Here is a 26,329-nt window from a genome sequence, read left to right as displayed (position 1 = left end):
GCCATAGAGGCGGGTACCTGATAAATTAAATCAGTTGTTTCCATTGCTTGAGCTGTTCTATAAAACTGTTCCTTAGCAGTAATTAATTTTATTTCTCTCTTCATTAGCGGTAAATCATATTACCTTAAAATAATTGTCATATCCAAAGGTTTTGGTTGGAACTATGTTTTACAGCACACAGCTCCGCATCTTTCAGCTCCTTGATACAAAATTGACCAAAGTAGGATAGCTTCTAGTTTCCACAGTTCATTGTATTCAGATAATCAAAGCAAGTTACAGTAGTTATGTAATAGCAGTCATAGTATCAATGTAATGAGGCAACAATACTATATTTGCTGTACAAGTCAGCTTAAAATTCCCTGTGAATGTTATCACTATTTAGTATGAAACACTGTCATTGAGAGTACAACAGTAAGAAGACGCTGATAGTCTTTCAATGGCTGTGCAATGAATGAACCACAGTGTGCTTGCTTTCAGCATTAAATGTATCAAAATAATTGTGTCGCTTACATGGTAGGGGATTTGGAATATGAATGTAAAGCAATTGTTTCCAAAGAAATTGGTAAGATCGGGTGGTAGTAATTTTAAAATCATTATCAAAACTGAAGGGGCAAAAAGTATGAAAATGGGGAAAGTAATCCTATTAATGGCAGACTAGTAACTTATTGTGAACATAGGATGCAAAATGGCTTCAGTGGACAATGTTTTAGATTATGGGAAACAAAAATTTCAGTATCACAAGTACTGAGTTCTGGTGGTTTTTTATATGTGTCTATAGCTTCAGTGGACAGAACTGATTTTCAATTGTGCCAGTGACAATCTAGCTCTGGTCAAAGTAAACGCAAACAAATAAATTAGGTCATTGGTTCCACAGCTCTTTAGTGTACGCTGGTGCTTGAAAGAAGTATTTCCATTGAAAAGATCTTACTGGTAGTAGCAAAATGAAAGATTAGATTTTATAAATACAACAAACTTCACACACACACACACACACACACACACACACACACACACAGTGAGATACTTAAGTGAATCAGTCTATTATGGATAATTGTTAACTCATGTCAGATATCTGAGTGTAACCTATCTTTTGAAGACGTGCTTTTTTTCTTATATATTGTGAAATATTTTTATTTGGAGCATCTTGCATGCATTTCACATTACATACATCTTTGCTCCCCCTCCTTTTCACATTGGGTGGGTTCCACCTTGCTTGAGTTGTAATTGATCAGCTCCCACTTCCCAATCCCCCTAACCAATCTCTCTTTCCTTCCTGAGCAAAGCAATGTTGTTTTGAAAGCTTGAAGTTTTTGCTGTGCTTTACTTGTTTCTGTAGGCAATATTAGGAGCTGTGCCTTTCTCAAAGTGAGTACAGTCTAGTATTTGTGATTTTTAGAAGTTTTCAAAAATTTTGTCATCAGCTCCATGCTAGAAGATTGTAAAAGTCCAGCTATAGCACTTAAGAAAAGTGATATAAAGAAACCAGTTGTATTTTGTTACTAGTTTTATTTTTTGAAATTTGTGGCAAATTTATATTTTGCTGCTTCTTGTGCTTGATTTCTTATTTATTATTTAATTCTCAGGTGGATGAAAATATGCAGAAGGCACAGAAAAGGGATGCAATTAGGAATGAGAAGTTCTGGTTTAGAAAGGATATCACCACTGAAGATTCTCCTACAGTGGCCACGTCTTGTTGTCAGAAAACAGAGTGTAATGTTTATACACAAATGACAATTGATCAGATCATAAATGGGAAGGTGAGAATGTGTTATTGCTATCTTAAATTTTGTAATTTGAAGTCATAAGCAAAAGCCATAATTTGTAAAAGTGTCTGCAAACTGAGGGTAGTCACAACACTTCAGACATGTCATAAGCTTGATTTAGGGCAGAAATAAAATTGGTGTAGTTCCAAACCATTACGAACCATTAATTTGATAAATGACAAAAGTATGTCAGGCATGTGAAGTGCTTTTGCTACAACACACATTTAGAACCATATAAATCAGTTCCAACATGCAAACTATCACTTCAGTTATTGCTAATCTTTGGCTTATGATACCTCTTTTTCTCATGCACTGTCATCCCAAATAGTGCAATATTAAAACAATCCTCTAGAGGTGTATTGTTCATGCAAGGGTGTCATTGCTTTGCACAAGACAGGGTATATTGTATCAATTTCGAAAGGTAGAGATTTTAGGGATTAATGCCCTGTCAATAATGAAACAATTAGAGATGGAGCAGTAGCTTGAGCAGGGTGCAACTTAGTAGAAAATGAACTATGACAGTTTCAAAGAGGCCATCCTGCCACTCACATGAATTGATTGAGAGAAACCACAGAAAACATATATTTGGATGACTGAATAGGGGGATTTCTATTGTGCTTCTCCCACAGTGTCATTTCTCATTGTGATTAGCTGTATTCAGAATTTTATATCACTATGTGAGTTGAAGAATAGTGACAGAAATGAAGAAAATGGAAGAGGAGAAGTAGTGTCAGTAGCAAAATTGTACATCAAGAACATGAAATGATCTAATAAGTGTCTGTGATCAGCTGAAAGTCAGTTATATGCCACCTATCAAGCAAAAGAAAGAAATGTCTTGGCTCCGTCCAACAACCATGCTAAGCCGCAATAAGTGGCAACATTGGCAGCTCACTTCCATGCTCTATTGCATGATAGACACGATGGAGCAAATGATGCAGCAGATGGCTGCTGTAATGAAGGTAACTGCAGAAGCAGCCAAGACGTTAGCTGGTCAACAGTGGGCGGCATATCCCAGCTGCTGTGAGTTTGCACATGTGCAAGCATCACAGTTGGTTGGCCCACTAACCACCACAACTAGCCATCAAGCTTCATCAAACCAGGAAGCAGAAGGGGACCTCCATAAGACACCCACAGTGGAGATGTCGTTAAATTTTGGGTGCTTCAGATAAACGAAGCAATTTGGGAATCTCATTTAAAACTTAAAAAACCTGATTTCTGCTGTTCATTTTCGCACCAGAAGTGCACAGGAGAGCAGATCACTAATGTACAACATATTTATGGGTGATCATTTGATGATTGATATGAATGTGTTTAAAGTCATGAATTGCTTTCTGGCTGTGATGCACAACTAACCAAATACAACTTCTTTGAATACAATGAAGTGATATCATGGAATACAGTTATTGGTGAAAAGACAAGAGAAAGTTTATAGACAGTCTTACGAGAAGCTGACTGGAGTGTTTGTATAGAGTAACAGATTTCAATTCTAAGTTTGATGTATTTATTCCCACCGAAGCAAAATATCTCACATTATTGCTAATATTGCAAGTAAGTCCCTAAATCCTGTTTGTCACTTATATGCAGCATATCCTGTCATACATTTCAGGTTATTATCAAAGGGTATGTTTCCAGACAGACTGAACTATGCTGCACACACACACACACACACACACACACACACACACACACACACACAGCTTTACAAGAAAAGCAATAAAACAGAGCCCGAACTCAAGGAAAGTCACATCTAAGCCCTACACTTTTGTGTTATGCATAATAGCAGACATTGGAGATGAAATTGTCATACAGTTGACTAACTTTTCGTGTTTTTTCTCTAATTTCTTGTGATGTCATATTCTGTGGTATGAGTCATTCCCTGTCAGATCAACAAAGGTGCCAACCCGACCCTCTTCGATTTTTCATAAAATTTGATGTGTTCATTGCACATGTCAAGAGAATAAAAAATACCAAATTACAGAATTTTATCACAAGTAACACAAGAGTAATGGCCCCTTGAAGTTCTAAAAATGTATGGAAAATTTGACAAACATTGCTGTAACATCTGTTCTAATAAAGATAGAACAATGAACCAGGTAATTTTGAAAAGTTCTTGAAACAAGCTTTTCAATGATATGCAGTTTCGTCAGGTTTGAAGAATGTACACAATTAAGGTCAGTGCAGTCACCTGCAAAATTGATGAAAAAAATATGTTTGCTTCTTCATGTTACAGTATATGACAGAGTAAAAAATCGGATTGGGGTGACAAAGGGATTAGGAGATATTAATTTATATACACAGAAATGTGTTTCATTAATGCAAAATAAATTGTATTCAGACTCCAACAATATGACACAAAGCACTGAAAAACGTGTTTATTGTTAAAAAGGTGGTGGTCTAACATAGCACAGTAAGTTAGTACAGTCAACAGCAAGCATTTAAAAGGTGCAATGTCACACACTACATCATCTGACCTTCAGTTATGCAAAAGATGATATAGCCATCGCAGCTGAACACATACTTGAAAGGCACAGTAAACAGGTTCAGATTTACAGAAACAAATATGACAAATGTATCATCTAGACTTACTATGCCTCAGTACTGGGAAGCAACATATAATACTGTTTGTGCATATTTTGGTGATAGGAAATATGTTTGCCCTGCTACTGTTGTCACATCTACTGTTGTCACATCAAGGAAATGGGATCTCGTGAAGCTGGTCACTGACACTGAAAAAGTTAACACTATTGTGTCATGTTTAAGATATCCTGATATTATAACAAAGGAAATGTGATCATTTGCACAGTTTTCTGGATGTCTATAATAAACAACAAATGGGTGAGTGGTGGCCTGTGCCTTGTTCCTATGAAATCCCTGGACCTAATGCTGCAGGAAAAATGCACAGTTTTCAGCAAAGTCACATATTTCAATGTATTCATTGTCACCAAGTGTTGTAGAAATTGGGAGCATTGGGTGACTGTGAAGGAGTGCTACAGGAGATTTTTAATTTGTCTGCATAGTTTTCCAAGAAGTCATAACAGATGCTACACATGTCTGGAGAGTTGTTCTATCAGTACATTTTCATAGGTTGTATGTTACTTCATCAATTCCATTTTCATCAAACAAGTTTTTCAGGTGTGTCATGATAGAATGTGTACCTGGGAAGTTTTGACATGTGGGCATCTAGCATTGTGGCTGTGCAGGATAACAAATGACCCAAGCTAGACAGTGTTTGTAGGTGCTAAGTTAACATCACATGTCAACTCCTTTAATCTGGAACCTTCCAACATGAGCTTCACATTTTAGTGAATACTGCAAACTCACTCTCTCTTGGTACCACATGCACCAGCCAAAACACAGTTCTTGGTTCACAAATGGCAGAATTTGGTAGTCCTATTTTCAGTCCTGGATGTTCATCTTGATACACTTAATACAGGTTTCCTGGCACTACTCATTTTTGCTTATGAATCCTAGAAACATTTTCTGTGACAGAAACAAAATCCTTCTTCCCAGTTCAATAGTGGCTTATATTGTCTCTCTTTGCAGAATTCTATGACACCATTAGCGGTTTGTTCAATTGAGACACATTTAGGTCGTGGATTGCGAGTTGCTAAGATACCACATTGTTTGACTAATTGTTTTGCTTTTCTCATTAAATAGTTAGATGCTCCAAGTTCATTTTCAGTCCTTCAAATGCTCAAACTTTTCAGAAATTTCAGAATTTCAATCTTTCACTGCTTGTGGTGCAGGTACTGAATTTCACTTTCAATTGCATTATCATTTTAGATACAACATGTGTTTCTTAATCTGCGTACTCTTCCACACTAGGTACTTATTTACTTCCGAATACCTCATATGCGTGCTTGAATTTTTTCTGTGCATTTTCTTTCTCTCCCACCTACTTCTTTTGCACTGGGGACTCGCTAAGAGATACCGAACTGTCATTTAATGCATCTAAAACAATTTTTGGGGCTACAAGTGTATCTGACTCACCTAAGAAGCTATGCAGGTTTGTGGTTTCCTCTTGTTTCCATGTAGTTGGGCCAGCTGCAGGCCCTTGTCCTTGAGTTAATATTTTTCTATATTTATCACATATTTTGTAGTTTGTTGTTATGCCACTGACCATACCAGCCATCCATATGTGCACTTTATGGAGATTTCTTCCCTGAATGGATTACAGCAATGCACGATGATCTCAAACTCAGTCTTGAAGGTAGATTTGTATATAATTACAATGCACATCATCTTTTGCAGCAACTATCTGTGTACATGTAGCACCCATGCTGCCATCCAATATTTGATAGCTTGATATTGGCCTGCCTACATTGTTACCTTACAGTGTATTCTTATATCATCACCTTTTTTTAACAATAAACATGTTTTTCAGTGCTTTGTGTCATATTTTTGGAGTCTGAATACAATTTATTTTGCATTAATACAACACAGTGCTGTATGTATAAATTAATATCTCTGAAAACAATTCTCATCCCAACTTGATTTTTTAATACACTGTATAGTGTAACAAGGTCAAGGTTAAGGTCACTGATTTTCATTCTCTTGTCATGTGCAATGAGCACACCAAATTTTATGAAAATCGAAGAGGGCCAGGCTGAAAACTGTACTTTTCTGTATTGATTTGTCATGGAATTATTTGCAACTCTTCGCTGCGGAAAAAGTGTTTATTGTGCAGAAGTGCGTAATATTGACTGTATGTTGCATCTAGTTTAGAAACTTTGTAGACACCTCTTCAAACAGTTAAGGATACCAACATCATCACCACACATTACATTATTTTATTCCTTGAATTGTAATGCTTTGAAAAGTTTCATCAAAATTGGTAAATTTGATTAATTAATTTCTTCCACTGTTCAAAATTTATCTGCATGTTTTCTGTTAGGTTGAGGTTGTGCAGTGACTCTGCCATGTTTGTCTTCGAGCAGAGTGCAAGAACACATCATTAGTAACCTGTTTTCCCAGTGCCACTGACTTGATAGATTTTGTTAAACTTGTCTCGGTGTCAAGACTGTTCAGGATTGAAAAGCAATTTGTGCACTGGTACCTCATAGTAATGCAAGATGTCTCATTTCTATTCTGTCAGTATATGCATGATGTTATAGCATTTGAAAATGTAAACTGTATGGTATGGAGGAATACCTTGTAAGATTACATACAGAATATTTGTATTTAGATTATATTAGGTATACTTTTTGTTCCATGGATTCTTAATGAGGAGGCCCTCAAGGAAGTAGATTAAATGACATGTCTTTTGATAATGATATTTTCTACAGAACCATCGTAGGTTTTCAAAAAGAGATAATAAAGCAAGAATCCAGGTAGTTTTATTTGTTGAAGATTGCTTGTACAGACGAATGTGTTAATAGAGTACATAAGATGACCAATGAGCAAAATTTTCTTTCTTTTGGCCTTCAGTGTCAGGTGTGATTGATGGAGTGGAGTGTTGTGAATTTGTAATTTTCAGTTACATCTGGGACAGCACCATCCAGTGGCATCACAGGTATAATGCAGGATATTTTATAATATTACTTAATAACTGTCAGTTCTTCTCATTTGTAATGTGAATATACAGCACAACACTTATTAAAAAGAAAACCTACATGATATTACAGTTTTGGATCTCTCGTCCCCACTTCCACCCCACCAGAGTAATTCGTTTCTCATCATTTTCCATTCATGGATGTTGGTAGAAAAATGAAACAAAGCTTCCCTCATAGAAGTCGTGGAATTCTTTCAATGAATAATACTGCATTGTTTCATCACACATTTTGTGAAGATCTATCTCCAGATTACTACTGACTGTAACAATTACATGCTTGTGATCTAAGCAGTTGATATTGATACCTTTTATTCACTTTTAAACTATGCATTATATTTGTTTATGCTTTGTCAACTGCTGGTTATTATATTGAACTCGACATTTCCCATTTCACAAAAATTGTCAATAAATTCTGAATGGTGTTTTGAATGGTCTTGGAGACCTTTCTGCACTGTTTACTTATTTATAAGTACTATTAACAGCACAAGTCTTCACAAAATTGAGGAAGCCATAGTTTACTTGATGTTTGTTTCTGGTGAAAGCCCTTGTTTTCTAAATGATGATAAAGAGTTCTGTCTCTCAATAAATTCTTAGCCCAGTTCTGTTGGTCAGAATTATTGTAAGCATCTTTTGTGTATCAATGGAAGAAGGAATAGCTGGATATACAAACAAGCTACACCAGGTGAAGCCTACAATGAGGCCAAGGCAGATATAATTACAGTTACTCAGCTGGAAAGAAGTGACCCTAACAAGACGAAAGAGTATGGCCCTCCATTATGACATGAAAAAAATCGAACAATGGAAAATCCAGGATGGAATGTAACATCCCATCTCCTACATGAAGAAGAAACTCCAACTTGTGGTGTTTCTGACATGTTGGGTATTTTGCACAACGTCTTGTCTGATTTTGTGGTCTCTTCAGGGGGTGGGGTTGAAACAGCAGAAATTTGCCAGCTTAGCGACTAACTTTAAGTTGAATGTGCAAATAGTTTTTTAAAGTTTTCCATGTTACCTCGTATTTTACCCAAATTATTAGCTACAACTAGAATATTAGTTTCAGAGTGGCTGGTTGAATAGGAGTTGCTTCATTTTCAACTTTTTAATGTACTAACCTATATCCAATTTATGTTTACGGTGCTTCATCTGATCATTGTAGACTTCGCATGGAAGACAAAAATAAATTGTGCCTTTCCACACTGCAGTTTGTAAGATCTAGAACAGTGGTTCTGAACCTGGTCTATACCACCCACTAATTAATGATATGAATTAATAGAGGGAAACATTCCACATGGGAAAAATATATCTAAAAACAAAGATGATGTGACTTACCAAACGAAAGTGCTGGCACGTCGATAGACACACAAACATACACACAAAATTCTAGCTTTCGCAACCAACGGTTGCTTCGTCAGGAAAGAGGGAAGGAGGAGGAAAGATGAAAGGATGTGGGTTTTAAGGGAGAGGGTAAGGAGTCATTCCAATCCCGGGAGCGGAAAGACTTACCTTAGGGGGGAAAAAGGACAGGTATACACTCGCGCGCACACACACACATATCCATCCACACATATACAGACACAAGCAGACATATTTAAAGACAAAAAATATGTCTGCTTGTGTCTGTATATGTGTGGATGGATATGTGTGTGTGTGCGCGAGTGTATACCCGTCCTTTTTTCCCCCTAAGGTAAGTCTTTCCGCTCCCGGGATTGGAATGACTCCTTACCCTCTCCCTTAAAACCCACATCCTTTCATCTTTCCTCCTCCGTCCCTCTTTCCTGACGAAGCAACTGTTGGTTGCGAAAGCTAGAATTTTGTGTGTATGTTTGTGTTTGTTTGTGTGTCTATCGACGTGCCAGCGCTTTCGTTTGGTAAGTCACATCATCTTTGTTTTTAGATATATTCCACCCACTAATTATTATTATTATTATTATTATGTGCTTTAATAAAGTTACTTCCTACTTTATAGGTCACAACTACTGTGGAACTGGTGGGCAGTTAGAAAATTTTATTACTAACAGAGGTACTAAAGTGGGTGGTACATGAAAATGGTTGACTATGCCTGACTGACATGGTTAAAATAATTTTGTGTTTTGTTTGAAGCTATTTATATAAGTTAAAAGCACAACATGATGGAGGAGGGTGATAATGATATTTATGTTCAAAAAATAAGATTTAATTTGTTGCATATGAGGTTCAGTGAATATTGCTTCTAAAATTCCATTTGAGTTGATGGTTTGGACAGTTCTGCAATACTTGCACAAGATTTGTCATGTTTCCATTAACACTATCTCCTATATTTCTGTTCTCACTGCATCCTGGAATTTTAAACAGAGCTCTCATTAGGTTAGGCAGTGTTGATCTCAGGGCATCACTTATGACAGGCACTATGTTAGTTGCCACCTGCCACATATGACTGTCGCCAGTCATAAAGTGTAGTGCCACAGTGGGCTCACATTCAGGAGGATGGCTATTTAGTTCTCTCTATAGCTATCCAGGTACAGGTTTTCCATAGTTTCCCGTGCATCACATAAAGCAAATGCTGTGATGATTCCTTTGAAAAGGACATAACAAATTTCCTTCCAGATCTTTTCCCCAACCTGAACTTGTGCTCTGTTGCTGATGGCCAACTTGTCAATAGGACGCTAACATCTTCATTTTCTTTGCTTAGATTCTCTTGCGAACTATTTTGTCATTGGTATCACATAGCCTGGGACTGACACACAGATTTCTGCTTGCCATTAACATTGTCAGCATTGTTTGCTGCAACAATGTGATTAGCTGCTGTAAGAATGTGTTAATACTGTTTGCCGAAGACATCCAAAGTGAAGTGAATATTCACCATTGAAGATTTGAACATACTTAGTTATCCTTCTTCAGACATCCATTCATTACTGAAATTGCTGAAAGTTGTGTGAGTTTAACTAGCAAAATCCTCAGAACTTTATATAAAATATTGAATTTCATTTTGAAATAATGGAGTTCAGTTTAGTTACACATATCTTTTAAATAGCTCCATATGTGTCATGGAATTTATATTAGGTTTATTTGTTAATGATGTAACCACTCATTGCTTAAGCGAAGAGTAAATGTATTTCTGGATGTTACAAAGTAGTTTTGATTGTTCTGTAATTGGGAAGGATTAGCCACCATTTTCTTCATTTTTTTAATTAGCTGCATACTGCAAGATCCATCGTAGCTGAAAATCTACTATGTTATATTCCTGTACATTATTTTGTACAGAAAAAATGTTTCCTTTTTTAAATTGTTTCTCATCAAAAATATATCGGTACACTGCTGATCTTTGGCACTAGAAAGAAAAAAAATTCCATATTCTATGAGATATGCACCCAGTTACTTAATAGCAAATGAAGTGGCTGTACTAATGGGAGCATGTGTGTCTCAATGGTTTCTTGAGTGCCAGACTACAAATCCAAAGATCCTGTGATTTGCCCCTAGTTGATCTTATGGCCGTTTTTTCTGTCACTTCTTCTTTCATCTCTGGCAGTGATTTGCAAGTGTGAAAAATACGCTGATGCACCATTGCTCAGATTACATGTTTAACTGCAGTTCCTCATATTATTGATTGGGAAAGTCATTTCATAGGCTAGAGGAAGGCAAAAGCAAACTACCTCCAAAAGGACCATGCGTAGTAAAGTGCTGTGGTGTTCAAACCTTTTAATTGAGGAAACCTTTATGTAAGTGGGCATAGCTCAATAGATATTACCTCGAATTTTAGTACTACTGTTGGCTGTGGTAGAGTTGCTGTTTCTAGTGTTCATTACTCATAGCTGAGATGACTCACTTTGCATTTGAATAGTTTTGGCTTCACTTTTAGGTTGTGAATGACTGAACTTTCTGTGAAAGAGTCTGACAAATTGTGATTTCTTTCTCCTACAATACAGGGAACCTGCTTATCTTTTAATGACAGAAAACCCTTTATGCTACAATGGGCAGTCTCTTATTGTAGTTGCTCTTGTTGTAAAGTGTATGGCGTTTATTTATCTCAGTGCCAGCCATATTACTATTTTAAATACTTACCTCTGGAAGTTATATATTCTGACTTGTATAATGAATTCTTGTTGAGGGCAAGAACAAAGTGAAATGAACATTCTCTTATATTCCAACTGTAATTAACTTTCATAATAATGGGAAACAAAGATGTGTCCATACAATGAGTGATACTGATTTAAATGATGTTTATTTTTGAGCGGTAAATTGAGCCTCAGATTACTTTCAATCTGTAAAAAATGTTCTTTTATTTCATAGGATGGTGAATTTCCTGGCTTGATTCCACTGATTAACAGTTACTTAAGTGGTATGGATGTTGATGCAGATACACATTGTACAATCCAGCAGTATTTGAAGTTAATACAGCGGAGAGCCTCAGGTGAATTACTCACTACTGCAGCATGGATGAGGAAGTTTGTACGCACACATCCTGATTATAAGTAAGTCCACATAGAAAGAAAAATAACACATTTTCTACTTGGAGAAAGACATATAGTGAAGCTGTACTTAGTATTCAATGAAAATTTCAAGTAGTACAAGAAGTCACAGTGGAATTCTGTAGGACAATATATTTTGAAATGCAAAATTTATTCTTCGTACCAAAAGTTATTTTGCAGGTTGCAATGTCCACATATGGAAAAGAGGTGTGTACCGGAAGCAGTAGTTTAGTGGTCACTGCATATAGGTTCCGAAATTAATACAAATAAGGAGGTGAAAATGAACACAATAAATAACTTCATGTGGAGAAAAAATGCTCAGACTGTGATGGGATGCTCTTGAGACCATAGGGAGAGTCTCCAGAAGATGTACAAGTAGGGACAAAAAAAGTTGAAGCAGAAATTTTGTGCTTTTATGCCAAGTGGCGAGCCCTTTCTTTTCCATTGTAGTCTTTCTGGAAAAAGTGACAGTAGATTTGTAAGGTTGGCAGTGTTACATACCAGGTGTAGATGTATGAAACTAGAATTTGGTTGCAATAATTACTCGTCTGTGTTTGAAACTGATAAAAACAACATTTTATTCAAAATAATCTCCATTGTTATTGTACATTTCTCCCACATCTCTGGCAGGCTATGAATGCCATGGTTAAAAAAAAAAAAAAAAGTTCTTCTTTTGAAGCTAACCAATCAGTGAGCCATTTTCGTACATTTTAATACGAATTTAAGTGTTGTTCAGTGAGAGCATGTCCCAGTGATGCAAACAGATGATAATTGGACAGAGCCAAGTCTGGAGAATAAACTGCATGCCCTAGTATTTCCCAATTGAATGCTTCGATTGTTTCCCTGACCCGTTTTGCTGTGTGTGATGGGGCATTATCATGAAGCAATATGACTTCATGTTGCCTTTTTCCACATTCCAGTCGTTTTTCATGTACTGCTCAATTTAAATCGATCATCTGCTGTTGGTAGCAATCAGAAAATGGTTTCAACAGGTTTTAGCAGCTCATAATAGATGACACCCTTCTGATTGCACCAAACAAAGAGCTTTGTCTTCTTTCTAAAGCAATTTGGTCTTGTAGTGGATGTCGACGGTTTGCCTGGATCCACTCATGATTTACGACGCTTAGGGTTCTCAAAATATACCCATTTTTCATCACCCGTCACCATTCGGTGCGGAAATTACTTTCTTTTGTACCTGGCGAGCAGTATTTCACGAGTGGTCTTTCAATTTGCTTGCTGTTGTTCATTCAGTTCATGCAGAACCCATTTTCCCACTTTCTGCACCTTTCCCACAGCTTTCAATCAAAGAGAAATGGCTTTCTGCATCACAATCAATTGTTCTGCTAGTTTCTGTTGAGTTTGAGTAACATCTTCATCCAATAAGGCCTGCAATTCGTTGTCTTTGAACTTTATTGATGGTTTCTCATGTAAAAATCACCACTTTTGAATTTTTTGAACCACATGAACACTGTTTTTTCTCAAGAGTATGTTCACCGAAAGCTTAGACAAGCATTCTATGCGATACTGCAGCAGTTTTCTTCAAATGATAACAGAAAACCAATGCTGTCCGCAAATCGTAGTTCACAGGCACAAAACTCAACAGGTTTACGGGTCTGAGACAGATACCAATGTATGGAACTTGGGTTACTGTTTGTTGACATTCGTCATCAGCCATTACAGGAAGTGCATGGCACTGCAGATGCGGTCTCATGGGCCCTACACTGATGACTAGCGCCATCTATAGGGAAATTCCGGCTTTGTACTTCTACATCTGGTATTCAGTGTGAGCTGTGCATTGCATTCTATTTTTGGAAAAGTGTGTGTGTGTGTGTGTGTGTGTGTGTGTGTGCACACACGTGCGCACACTGCTTTTACTTTAAATAATGTCTTTTGGTTGGTACTGTGTCACATAAAGTCCTGATGAACTGTAGTTGCATATTAAGAGTAGTCTTGGTGTAGATTAATTTTGACTGTAGTAATTGTTTATTTCAATTCTAATCCTTCTAATTCAACTCTATTAGACTTGTGCTACTGAACGAGACGGCAGAGTGGTAAAACACTAGATTTGCGTTTAAGAGGAGAGTAGTGCAAATCCCTACCTGGACATCAAGGTTTAGGTATTCTATGCTGTCCCGAAAATTCATTAAGGCAAGTGCTGTGGTGATTCCTTTGAAATGGACTTTCATGATTTCCTTCCCTTCCCCACTCAAGCTTGTATTCTCATCTCTAATGTCCTTGTTGATGAGCTGTTATACCTTCATCTGATCCTTCTTCCCTTCCTTCCTTCCTTCCTTCCACACTTGTGCTATGGCTTTGACAAAATAATTCAACAAACATTATAAGAAAAGGAAGATTGGGGTTTAGCATCCTGTTTGTGGTGACTGTGCATTTTTATTGAGCTCTTTCTTCACATAGTCATCTCAGAAATGACTACTAGACAACCCATTTTCTTTAGGAACAAACAAACATTTTGGTCTCGTACTATCAGGCAATGAGGTGCAATGTGTGAGGGCATGCTGAAATGCATCTGAATTTTTTTAAATGTGAAAACTCTTACTGCTTTTAAAATAAATAAAAAATTGTATTTATTTCTCAACTTAGTCACCGTGGTGATGAACATGTTTCTCCCGGTTAGAGACCAGATTGTTGGTACCATCACAGCAAAATGTTTGACTTTGTTGATGGAGACACAGCTTCACTTTTGCTTGCACCATTTCATCACTATCAAAGTGAAGTCCTTGAACGTGTTCTCTGTTTTGGAAACAGATGGATATTGGATGGGGCCAAGGTAGGACTGTATTGAGGATGACTGATGACAGCTGTTACATCTGCAACAATACAACACCTTGAGTTCACTGTCAAGTGTGGTCTAGTATTGTGCTGAAGGAGAGGCTGCTCCCTGTATTGACGAGCTCCTCGAATCCAAAACTCAATTACAGCACTCTGTTTCCCACACACCAAATAGTGGCATTACACATTGCCATGTTACATGCTGCAATCTGGAGTTATGTAGCAGCAGAGGACTGCAGAGTTGTAGACAAGAATAATAAGGATGTAGAATGTTAATAACTTTGTTTTTCTTAACCAAGTGGGCACACTGGTTTTCATAACACAAGCAGGTGCGTGAAGTACTTTTTACACATGTAAAGAATAGTGCTCTTTATATTACTGAGAGGTAAACATGTAAGAGCAAAGTCATTCAATAAACAGTGATAAAATAAACTTGCATAAAATGCACTAAAGCTCTGTTCAATTAAACAATAATGAAATAAACTTTAATTATATCACTTTGTTGCCATGGACAGCTGTTACCCCACACTAAAGATCCAATTGAAGCATAAGATTCCAGCATAAGATCCCAGTCAACTGCTTATTTGATTCTTCATTATCTTGTAGACAACTGCCTCAGTGTGGGACTGTGCTGCTAGCTCATAATGAGGGTCATTTTCTTGCAAGGATTGTCAATTTGTATAATAATAATAATAATAATAATAATAATAATAATAATAATAGCAATAATGAACCCTATGCCCGCCCACAATGGTAACGACACTGCTAGCCAACTGGAAAATGATTTAAATCCAAATAGAGGTGTTTTGCAGGATATGCTTCCTGCATCCACCCTAGAAGGAAAACAAAGACAGAGGATGAGATGGTCAGATGAAGTTAACCGACACCTCATGTTCTGTTATTACCAAGCAACAAACCTAGGAACCAACACAACTGGATACAGATCACAAGTATACACAACATTTATTACCAGATACCCAGAATTAAAATTTTTAACAGAACAACGACTAGCTGATCAGATCCATGTAATAATCAAAAATAACAGGATACCCCAGTCAGAATTAGAAAATGTCAAACAACAAGTACAACAAATACTAGAACAAAATAATGTGCAATCAGAAGAAGAAGAAAATACAGTAATGGACTCAAACATCCCAGAGCAAACAAACGAAGAACAACACGCATCAATTAAACAATCAGAGGAAAACGAAATCTTAAGACAGCCACCAGAACAAGCACAAATAGAACACGAAGTGACACACATGTTAGATATAGAAGAAAAATTTCAGCTGACATATATAGAATACAAAGACACAGATACAGACATTAGACCATTCTTGCATAGACCGCCAAATAACTCACAAGTCGAAACAATAATAAAAACTATCAACACAATCATACACAACAAAATAAATGAAAACACAACTATGGAAGAGTTACAACTACTAGTTTATATAGGTGCACTCACTACACTAAATATACACACTAGGCAGAGATCAGAACCAACCCACACACAGAAGAAACCCACAAAACCAGCATGGCAACACAGGCTACAGATCAGAATAGAAAAACTGAGAAAAGACATTGGACAGCTAATACAATTTATAAGAAATGAAATGTCAGATAAAAAACGAAAAAGGTTAGGTAAAATCTCACAACAAGAAGTGATAGAGCATTAGATGAAAAGAAGCAGAAATTACAAGCATTGGCCAAACGACTTAGAAGATACATAAAAAGTGAAAATAGAAGGAAACAAAACCAAACATTCAACACAAACCAAAAGAAATTTTACCAGACAATAGATAACACACACATTAAAATAGACAATCCACCAAACATAACAGACATGGAACCCTTCTGGAGCAACATATGGTCAAACCCGGTACAACATAACAGGCATGCTCGGTGGATACAAGCAGAAACAGACACATACAAGATGATACAACAAATGCCTGAAGTGATAATTTTGCAACATGAAGTCACCCAAGCAATTAATTCTACTCACACTTGGAAAGCCCCTGGAAAAGATAAAGTAGCAAATTTCTGGCTAAAGAAGTTCACCTCAACACATTCACATCTAACTAAATTATTTAACAGTTACATTGCAGACCCATACACATTCCCTGATACACTTACACATGGAATAACTTATCTGAAACCTAAAGATCAAGCAGACACAGCAAACCCAGCTAAATATCGCCCCATAACATGCCTACCAACAATATACAAAATATTAACTTCAGTCATTACACAGAAATTAATGACACATACAACACAGAACAAAATTATAAATGAAGAACAAAAAGGGTGTTGCAAAGGAGCATGAGGATGTAAAGAGCAACTGATAATAGATGCAGAGGTGATATATCAAGCTAAAACTCAGCAAAGGTCGCTACACTATGCATACATTGATTACCAAAAAGCTTTTGATAGTGTACCCCACTCATGGTTACTACAGATATTGGAAATATACAAAGTAGATCCTAAATTGATACAGTTCTTAAACATAGTAATGAAAAATTGGAAGACCACACTTAATATCCAAACAAATTCAAATAATCTCACATCACAGCCAATACAGATTAAGTGTGGAATATACCAAGGAGACTCATTAAGTCCTTTCTGGTTCTGCCTTGCTCTGAACCCACTATCCAACATGCTAAATAATACAAATTATGGATACAATATTACTGGAACATACCAACACAAAATCACACATTTGCTATACATGGATGATCTAAAACTACTGGCAGCAACAAATCAGCAACTCAACCAATTACTAAAGATAATAGAAGTATTCAGCAGTGATATAAATATGGCTTTTGGAACAGACAGATGTAAGAAAAATAGCATAATCAAGGGAAAACACACTAAACAAGAAGATTACATATTGGATAACCACAGCGACTGCATAGAAGCGATGGAAAAAACAGATGCCTATAAATATCTACGATACAGACAAAAAATAGGAATAGATAATACAAATATTAAAGAAGAACTAAAAGAAAAATATAGACAAAGACTAACAAAAATACTGAAAACAGAATTGACAGCAAGAATCAAGACAAAAGCTATAAATACTTACGCTATACCAGTATTGACCTACTCATTTGGAGTAGTGAAATGGAGTAACACAGACCTAGAAGCACTCAATACACTTACACGATCACAATGCCACAAATATAGAATACATCACATACATTCAGCAACAGAAAGATTCACATTAAGCAGAAAGGAAGGAGGAAGGGGATTTATTGACATAAAAAACCTACATTATGGACAGGTAGACAATTTAAGAAAATTCTTTATAGAACGAGTAGAAACTAGCAAAATACACAAAGCAATCATTAATATAAATACATCGGCTACACCACTGCAATTTCATACCCACTTCTACAACCCTTTAGATCACATAACATCAACAGATACGAAGAAAGTAAATTGGAAAAAGAAAACGCTACATGGCAAGCACCCGTATCACCTAACACAGCCACACATCGATCAAGACGCATCCAACACATGGCTAAGAAAAGGCAATATATACAGTGAGACAGAAGGATTCATGATTGTAATACAGGGTCAAACAATAGACACCACATATTATAGCAAGCATATTATTAAAGATCACAATACCACAACAGATAAATGCAGACTTTGCAAACAACAAATAGAAACAGTAGATCACATCACAAGCGGATGTACAATACTAGCAAATACAGAATACCCCAGAAGACATGACAATGTAGCAAAAATAATACATCAACAACTTGCCATACAACATAAACTAATAAAACAACACGTTCCCACATACAAGTATGCACCACAAAATGTACTGGAGAATGATGAATACAAATTATACTGGAACAGAACCATTATAACAGATAAAACAGCAACACATAACAAACCTGACATCATACTCACCAATAAAAAGAAGAAATTAACATAACTAATCGAAATATCCATACCCAATACAACAAATATACAAAAGAAAACAGGAGAAAAAATTGAAAAATACATCCAACTAGCTGAGGAAGTCAAGGACATGTGGCATCAGGATAAAGTTGACATTATACCGATTACACTATCAACTACAGGAGTCATACCACACAATATCCACCAGTACATCAACGCAATACAGCTACATCCAAACTTATATATACAACTACAGAAATCTGTAATGATTGATACATGTTCAATTACTCAAAAGTTCCTAAATGCAATGTAACATATACCGTACAGTTAAAAGGAAGTCACGCTTGATCAAGGTCCACGTCACTTTCCAGTTTTAACCAGACCTAAGGTCTGAGAAAGGAAAGAAGATAATAATAATAATAATTGGTGCACTTTATACCCAGGCACACTTTGTCGAGGGTTAAAAAGCTTCAAGTTTTCACAAAAAAATTCCAAAGCATTGCTTTTCAGCATTCCCTAATAAAGATTATTTTGTTGAACAGAAATATTTATGTATAAGGAAGCAGTAGGACGTGTTGCACCATTAAATGAATCTGCAAGGACCAGGAAGCTACTTGTTAGTAGTGATTTTATTATATGACATGTTGTATAATATCTGTTTAGAAGCAGTGTGTGATGTGCAAGACCATACTTGTGTACATTTGACACGTGTTTGGAAATAAGTAAAAGTCCCTGCGTAACATGAAACAGATTTCAAATGTGAAACATACCTCAGCAACACTTATTTGAAAATGGCTTAAGGCCAAAACTGGCCAGTAAAGTGAAATATATACATGGTGCAATTAAGGCAGTTTGTGTTACAAAACTGACTGCCTACAGTGGTTTTAAAACAGCTTCATCGTTTAGAAGTCAGTGCTGTGTTATATTTTAGTTTCCAGCACATCATCAGATTGTGACTATTGAGTACTTGCATTGCCTAAAAATGTTTTTCGGTCACTCTCACTCTGAGTTAAGCCCCTATTTGAGTAAAAAATGGTTCTCAGACAATAATTAAAAAAAGATTTGATTGGAAATAAAATAAATTATTAGTGCAATAGTTGAATTGATTACGCAGAAAGCAAGTTTGTTGCAGAAAATAACATTCCAACATTTGATTTTTGTCTCCAGGTTTGATTCTGTTGTGTCAGAGAAGATAAACTATGATCTGCTAAAGACACTTTATGGCATTCAACGAGGAGAAATTTCCTGTCCAGAATTGCTGGGAACAAGCACTCAGTCAAAAACTCAAGACTCAATACCTGTAGTTCTGGAAAGAGCTGAAAATGGTAAGCGTAAGTGGTAAAAATTAACTAAGGAAAGCAAATTTTGCTCCGAAACTGATTGCTTCAGTATAGAGTTCATTCACATTCCTTATTGATGTTTGTTGTGCTATCACAAAATGAAGCATCAGTTTTACTGTGTTATTAACTGGACATTGTACCCTAATCTTCCTCTTTCTTTACTTTCATTTAGTAGTTTCTGAAAATATTGGAGCTTTAGCATTTTTTGTTGGCTTCTTTTTCATTCTTATTATCTCTACTTTGCCATATTTTATTAATTACCATTTTTTAAAGTTTGGGATCTTTTTCTTATTTGAAGGATATCAGAGTGTCAGAATTGGTATTCTACTTAATTAAATTCCCATCAGATTAAGAATTACTAAAACTGATAAGATCAATGATACTGACTTAATTGCTGCGTAGGTCTAATTTGTTTTCACTGCGGGTAAAATTTTGGAGGGGGGAGGGGGGGGGGGGGGCAGAGTAGTCATTGTATATCAATATTGTTGTTTGGGAATGAAATCTTAAATTTGCACTTTCTTGTCTGTGTATTTGAGAAGGTCCTTGCATTTGAATGATGTGAATTGTTGCATATGGATGGCTCACACATCTGCCTTTGAAGGAGAGATGCTCAGACATTTTGAAGCAGATCCAAGTAGAACTTCTCACTGTTGTTGTTTTAGTCATCTTGAATCTGAAGACCCATTTGCTGCGGCTTTTCGTGAAAGTCTATGCTGTGCCTGTCTCTTCATCTCTGCTTAAATACTGCAACCTACCTCTACTTGAACATGCTTACTGCAGTCAAGTCCTGTTCTTCCTCTGCTGTTCTGGCTCCACACCCCCCACACCCCCCCTCCCACAGTTCCCAGTTCCCTCCATTACCACATTAAATATTCCTTGATGCCTCAGCATAGTCCTGCAACCAATTCCTTCTTTTAGTCAAGATATGCTATAAAACTCTTTTTCTCCTCAAATTAATTCAATTCCCCTTCATTGGTAGTTAGATCTACCCATCTAATCTTCAGAATTCTTCTGTAACACCACACTTCAAAAGATTCTGTTTCCTTCATGTCTATACTATCATCCATGTTTCACTTCCATATACGCTGAAGCGCCAAAGAAACTGGTATAACCATACATATTCAAATACAGAGATATGTGATCATGCAGAATACGGTGCTGCACTCGGCAACACCTATATAAGTCAACAAGTGTTTGGTGCAGTTATTAGATCAGCAACTGCTGCTACAATGGAAAGTTATCAAGATTTAAGTGAGTTAGAACATGGTGTTGCAGTCAGTGCACAAGCGATGGGACACAGCATCTCCGATGCAGCAAGGAAGTGGGGATTTTCCTGTATGACCACTTAACAAGTGTACTGTGAATATCAGGAATCTGGTAAAACATCAAATCTCCATCATTACTGTGGTTGGAAAAAGATCCTGTAAGAACGGGACCAACAGTGACTGAAGAGAATCGTTTAATATAACAGAAGTGCAACCCTTCCGCAAGTTGCTGCAAATTTCAATGCTGGGCCATCTACAAGTGTAGCATGCAGACCATTCATTGAAACATCACCAATATGGGCTTTTGGAGTCAAAGGCCCACTCGTGTACCCTTGATGACTGCACAGCACAAAGCTTTACACCTCACATGGGCCCATCAACACTGACATTGGGCTGTTGATGGAAACGTGTTGCCTGGTTGGACGAGTCACGTTTGAAATTGTATCTAGTGGATGGACGTGTATGGGTATGGAGACAACCTCATAAGTCCATGGACCCTCCGTGTCAGCAGGGGACTGTTCAAGTTGGTGGAGGCTTTGTGGTGGTGTGGGGCATGTGCAGTTTGAGTGATAGGGGCCTGTAATACATCTAGATACAACTCTGATGGGCGACACATACGTAAGGATCCTGTCTGATCATCTGCATCCATTCATGTCCATTGTGCATACCAAGTGACTTGGGCAATTCCAGCAGGACAATGCGACACCCCACACATCCAGAATTGCTACAGTGTGGCTCCAGGAACACTCTTCTGAGTTTAAACACTTCCTCTGGCCACCAAACTCCCCAGGCATGAACAGTATTGAGCATATCTGGGATGCCTTGCAATGTGCTATGCAGAAGAGATCTCCACCCCCTTGTACTCTTAACATATTTATGCACAGCCCTGCGGGATTGATGGTGTCAATTCCCCCGAGCACTACTTCAGACATTAGTTCAGTCCATACCATGTCGTGTTGCAGCACTTCTGCTTGCTTGTGGGGGCTCTACAAGATACTAGACAGCTTTACCAGTTTCTTTGACTCTTCATTGTAGAACTACACTCTGACATACTTTCAAAAAGGAGTTTCGGAAAGTTATGTTTAATATTAACAAATTTCTCATTTTCAGTAACTTCCCATAACCTTCTCACTCAGGCCATCAACAGTTATTGTGTTGCCCAAATAGCACAATTCGTCTATTACTTTTGTGTATCATTTCCTAATTTTCTAATACTAATTTCCTTAGTGTGGCCTGATCTAATCCGGCTACACTTTATTATCCTTTTTTTACTTTTGGTTATGTCTCTCAAGACACTATTATGTGCAACTGATAAAGTCAATGTCATTGGTAAACAATAAGGTTCTTATTTATTCTCCCTGCGATTTAATCTTTTTTTTAAATTTCGCCTTTGTTTCCTTTACTCTTTGCTTTATGTGTAGATGGAACAACATGGAGCATTTGCTATAACCCTGCCTCCACCCTCAGTTTCTGCCACCCTTTTATATACTTCAACTCTAATTACAGTCGGCTTTCTGCATGAATTCTAAATAGCCTTTCACTGCTATCTTTATAATTTTTAGTGTATTCCAGTCACAATATGCAATAGCTATTTATAAATGCTGTAAATATGGGTTTGCCTTTTTTCAATCTGTCTGGTAAGATAAGTCCTGGTATCATTATTTATCTGCATGTTCCTACATTTCTATGGAATCCAAACTGATCTTCCCCAGGTCACCGTATACCAGTTTTTCCATCCTTCTCTAGATAATTTGCAGCCATGACTTTTTAAACCTATGGTTTGGTAAATTGAACACTTGTCATCAGCTGTTTTCTTTGGTTTCTGGGTTATTAAGTTCATTTTAAAGTCTGATGATATTTCACCAGTTTCAAATGTTGTCTGTTCTAGGTGCCTTGTTTCAACTTACGTCCTTTGTACGAGCCATGTATATCTTCCTTTGACCTTTTAGCCTTCTCTCCTTTGCTTAGTACTGGGTTGCCATGAGAGCTCTTGATCGTTATCCGCCTGCCTCTCTTTTCTCCAGACATTTCTTTGATTTTCCTGTCAGTGACATCTGTATTTCCTACAGTTGTGCAAGCTTCTAACGCTTTGCGTTTTTTGCTTTAGTCATTCTTGCTTTCTCGCCTTGCATTTTATGTCAGACAAATTTTTTAGACATCTGTATTCCATTTTGTGTGCTTCTTTTTACATTTTTGCATTTTCTCCTTCTGTCAGTTACACTTAACATCTTGTGCGTTGTCAAAGGATTCACACTGAGCCTTGTCTTTTTACGTAGCTATTCCTGTGCTGCATTCACTATTTCACCTCAGGACTACTCATTCATTTTCTTCTGTATTAGTTTTACTTATTTCTGTCAGTCATTGCGCATTACTGCCTCTGAATAAAAAGTTCTCGGATTTCGAACCATGTCAAGTGATTAAAATTACGCAAACTGAGCGCTCCAATACTATTGTGAAGTAGTATGACTACCAGTGAGCTGCAGATATGCCCTTGTATACAATAGCTGCCAGCGGCAAAGTCACTGGTGTTCGCAGTATTGCCATTTATGGGCATACGTTGACACAGCTTTCGATGTGCCCACTTCAGTTGCATGATTACTGGATTGCACGTCGTGCTGAGCTGCAGACTGCCATCTGTATTTAGGATGTTATCTGTGATTTTTATTTCAATGGCATCTTTAATTCAGTCCCAGAAGCTGTAAGTGAGAACCACAATGGAGGTTTTGTCAAATCTTATCCAGTGATTGTTTTCTAAAGCATGCCTAGCTAAAGCGGATTTCTGGGGATAGCATACTTGATAAAATCTATCGTGCCCCTTCCCATGTGTGCTGATTGTCTGGTAAAATGGCCAACATTTGCAAGATATCTTGTAGACACCAGGGTGTTCAGAGACGTGCTGCATCTTTAACTGGTATTAGAAATTGCAGATTTTTGTCAGAGGCCTCTACAATGGGGCAGAAAGGAAAGTTCAGCCACCTTCCACAACACAACAGTGCGGACTACAGATCCTCAGAATGAACCCTCCCATCATCTTGAAGGCGAGAGATATTGACATGGGTGCAATGTAGACACAGAAGAACAGTTAAAACTGTAGAATTCATTAGCTGATCAGCAACTCCCATCCACGCAGCAGCATTTCAGAGTGATATGTTTCATTTGTGAGTTCTGAATTTTAACCACAGTTTATTTTATAGCTTCTCCGACTATATATTGTATAGGGGCTGTGTTTGCTGTGTTCAGATGTGAGCTGAGTTAGTGACCTCTGCTCGCAGCTCCAGGTGCTGGCTATAATCGCACAGCTGAAGGATATTACCAGTGGCCATTGCTGTGGGAGGCTGGATGTAGAAATAAAAGGTACATCCAGCAAGGTACTCGTGTTGCCTGATTGGTACACTACTGTGTTCCCCCTTGCTACTGCCCGCATTGAGGGTGGCACCTCACCCATGGTCGAGTTGGAGGGTGTTTCAAGATGTGGCAGGCAGCAAAAGACTTTTTGGGGAGCTGATCGAAGGATCTCCCCATTTCATCTGACGAACAGGTTCTGACCACTGTCCGTGGCTGACGAAGGCCCTAGGCCATGTGCAGTTGATCACCCTGTTCCAGAGGAAGCCTTTCGAACCGCAGGATCTGGGTATTCACAGAGGGTGGGCTTACAGATGGTTGGGGGCTCAAATATCAGGCATATAATGGAACCCCTTAAAGAAAAGGCTGCCAAGGAGAGGAAGAAATCCAGTGTAAACTCTGTGTGAGTACTGGAAGGAGTCATTCGAGATGTTAAACAAGTGCTTCTGGATGCCACGGAGAGCACAATGTGCAGCCAACTACAGGTGGTGACCCATGTCGGTAATAAGGATGTGTGACGCTTTGGATCAGAATAGATTCTCTTCGGTATCGGCAGGCTAGACGAAGTGGTAACGCTTCCAGTCTTGCTTACAGGATGAAGGCAGAAGTCACACTCTGTAGCACCTTTGAGAGGGTCAACTGCAGACCGTTGGTATAAAGCCAAGTGGAGGGTCTGAATCGGAGGATCAGATGGTTCTGCGAGTGTGTAGGATATATCGATTTGTGCCATAGGGTGGTGGCGTTTTGGGTTCCACTTCGTAGGCCAATTGTCAACTGCACACAGGAGGTGGCTACATGGCTAGCAGTGGCTGCGTGTAATGAACTGGGCTGTTTTGTGAGGTTAGAGGGTCTCAGGGGGAAAGTGCAGAAAGGGCTCCAATTTCAAAGGGTGCGAGAAGAGTGCAGGAAGATTGTAGACATAGTAACAATCAGTATTGTAGTTGTACACTGTTGTAGCTGTGTGGGAAAGAAACTAGAGTTCCAAGTGCAAATAGAAAGCACTGCAGCTCAAATCATTATAGGTATCGAAAGATGACTAAATCCAGAGACAAGTTGAGCTCAAATTTTAACAAATGACGTAGTAGTGTTTAGAAATGTTAGATAAAATACGGTTTGTGGCAGTGTTTTTGTTGCTGTTAGAATATATTTACCTCGTAATGAAGTTTGAGTAGATAGTTCCTCTGAGATGGTGTGGATTATACTTGACAACCGTAATAAATTAATAGTGGGTTCTGTTTACCAATCTGCCCCCCTACCCCCAATACTTGATATAGTTGCTTAACAGTTCAAAGGAAACTCGAGTTGCATCACAAATAGACAAATAACATAGAAGTAGATATCCTTGTTGTAGCAAAGCAGCATCAAGTAATCAATAAATACAAATCTTCCAGTCCAGGTAGCATGCCATAAAGGTTCCATTCAGAGTATGCTGATCCAATAGCTCATATTTAGCAATCATACACAAAACTACTCACTCAATGAAAGATCTGTATCAAAAAACTGGCAGTTGCACATGGCACACCAATACTAAAGAAAGAAAATAGTAGTAATACGTTGAATTACAGGCCCAGATCACTAATTTCAATTTTCAGTAAGATATTGGAACATATATTGCGCTGACTTTATAAATTACCTTGACGGTAATGAATGGTCTGTTGTCACACAATCAGTGGGGATACAGAAAAATCATTCTTGTGAAACCTAAACAGCTCTTTACTTTCAAGAAGTAATGAGTGCTGTTGACAGGGATCTCAATTTGCTTCTATATTTGTAGATTTTCAGAAGCCTTTGATGCCAATTTTCACAAGAGACTTCCAATCAAATGTGTGTGTCTAGGGAGTATTGCATCAGTTTTGCAACTGAATCCCTTATTTCCTCTCAGAAATGTCATGCTATGTAGTAATCGATGGAAAGTAAAGTA

General features: G+C 37.6%; 1 protein-coding gene across 1 annotated transcript in view; it reads left to right on the top strand.

The window, feature by feature from the left end:
• The window catches only part of LOC124595461 (glutamate--cysteine ligase catalytic subunit), a 123,970-nt gene that overhangs the window by 86,476 nt on the left and 11,165 nt on the right, over positions 1–26,329 (top strand). Inside the window, exons 9-11 of the mRNA XM_047134210.1 lie at positions 1,584–1,757; positions 11,581–11,762; positions 19,629–19,786. Coding sequence (XP_046990166.1) covers positions 1,584–1,757; positions 11,581–11,762; positions 19,629–19,786 — 514 coding nt within the window. The remainder of the gene's footprint in view (positions 1–1,583; positions 1,758–11,580; positions 11,763–19,628; positions 19,787–26,329) is intronic.

This window comes from Schistocerca americana, chromosome 2 (genome assembly GCF_021461395.2).
Source record: "Schistocerca americana isolate TAMUIC-IGC-003095 chromosome 2, iqSchAmer2.1, whole genome shotgun sequence".
In the NCBI taxonomy this organism is placed as follows: domain Eukaryota; kingdom Metazoa; phylum Arthropoda; class Insecta; order Orthoptera; family Acrididae; genus Schistocerca; species Schistocerca americana.
Note: the sequence above shows the minus strand (reverse complement) of the source record. Positions and strands in the feature narration are given on the sequence as shown.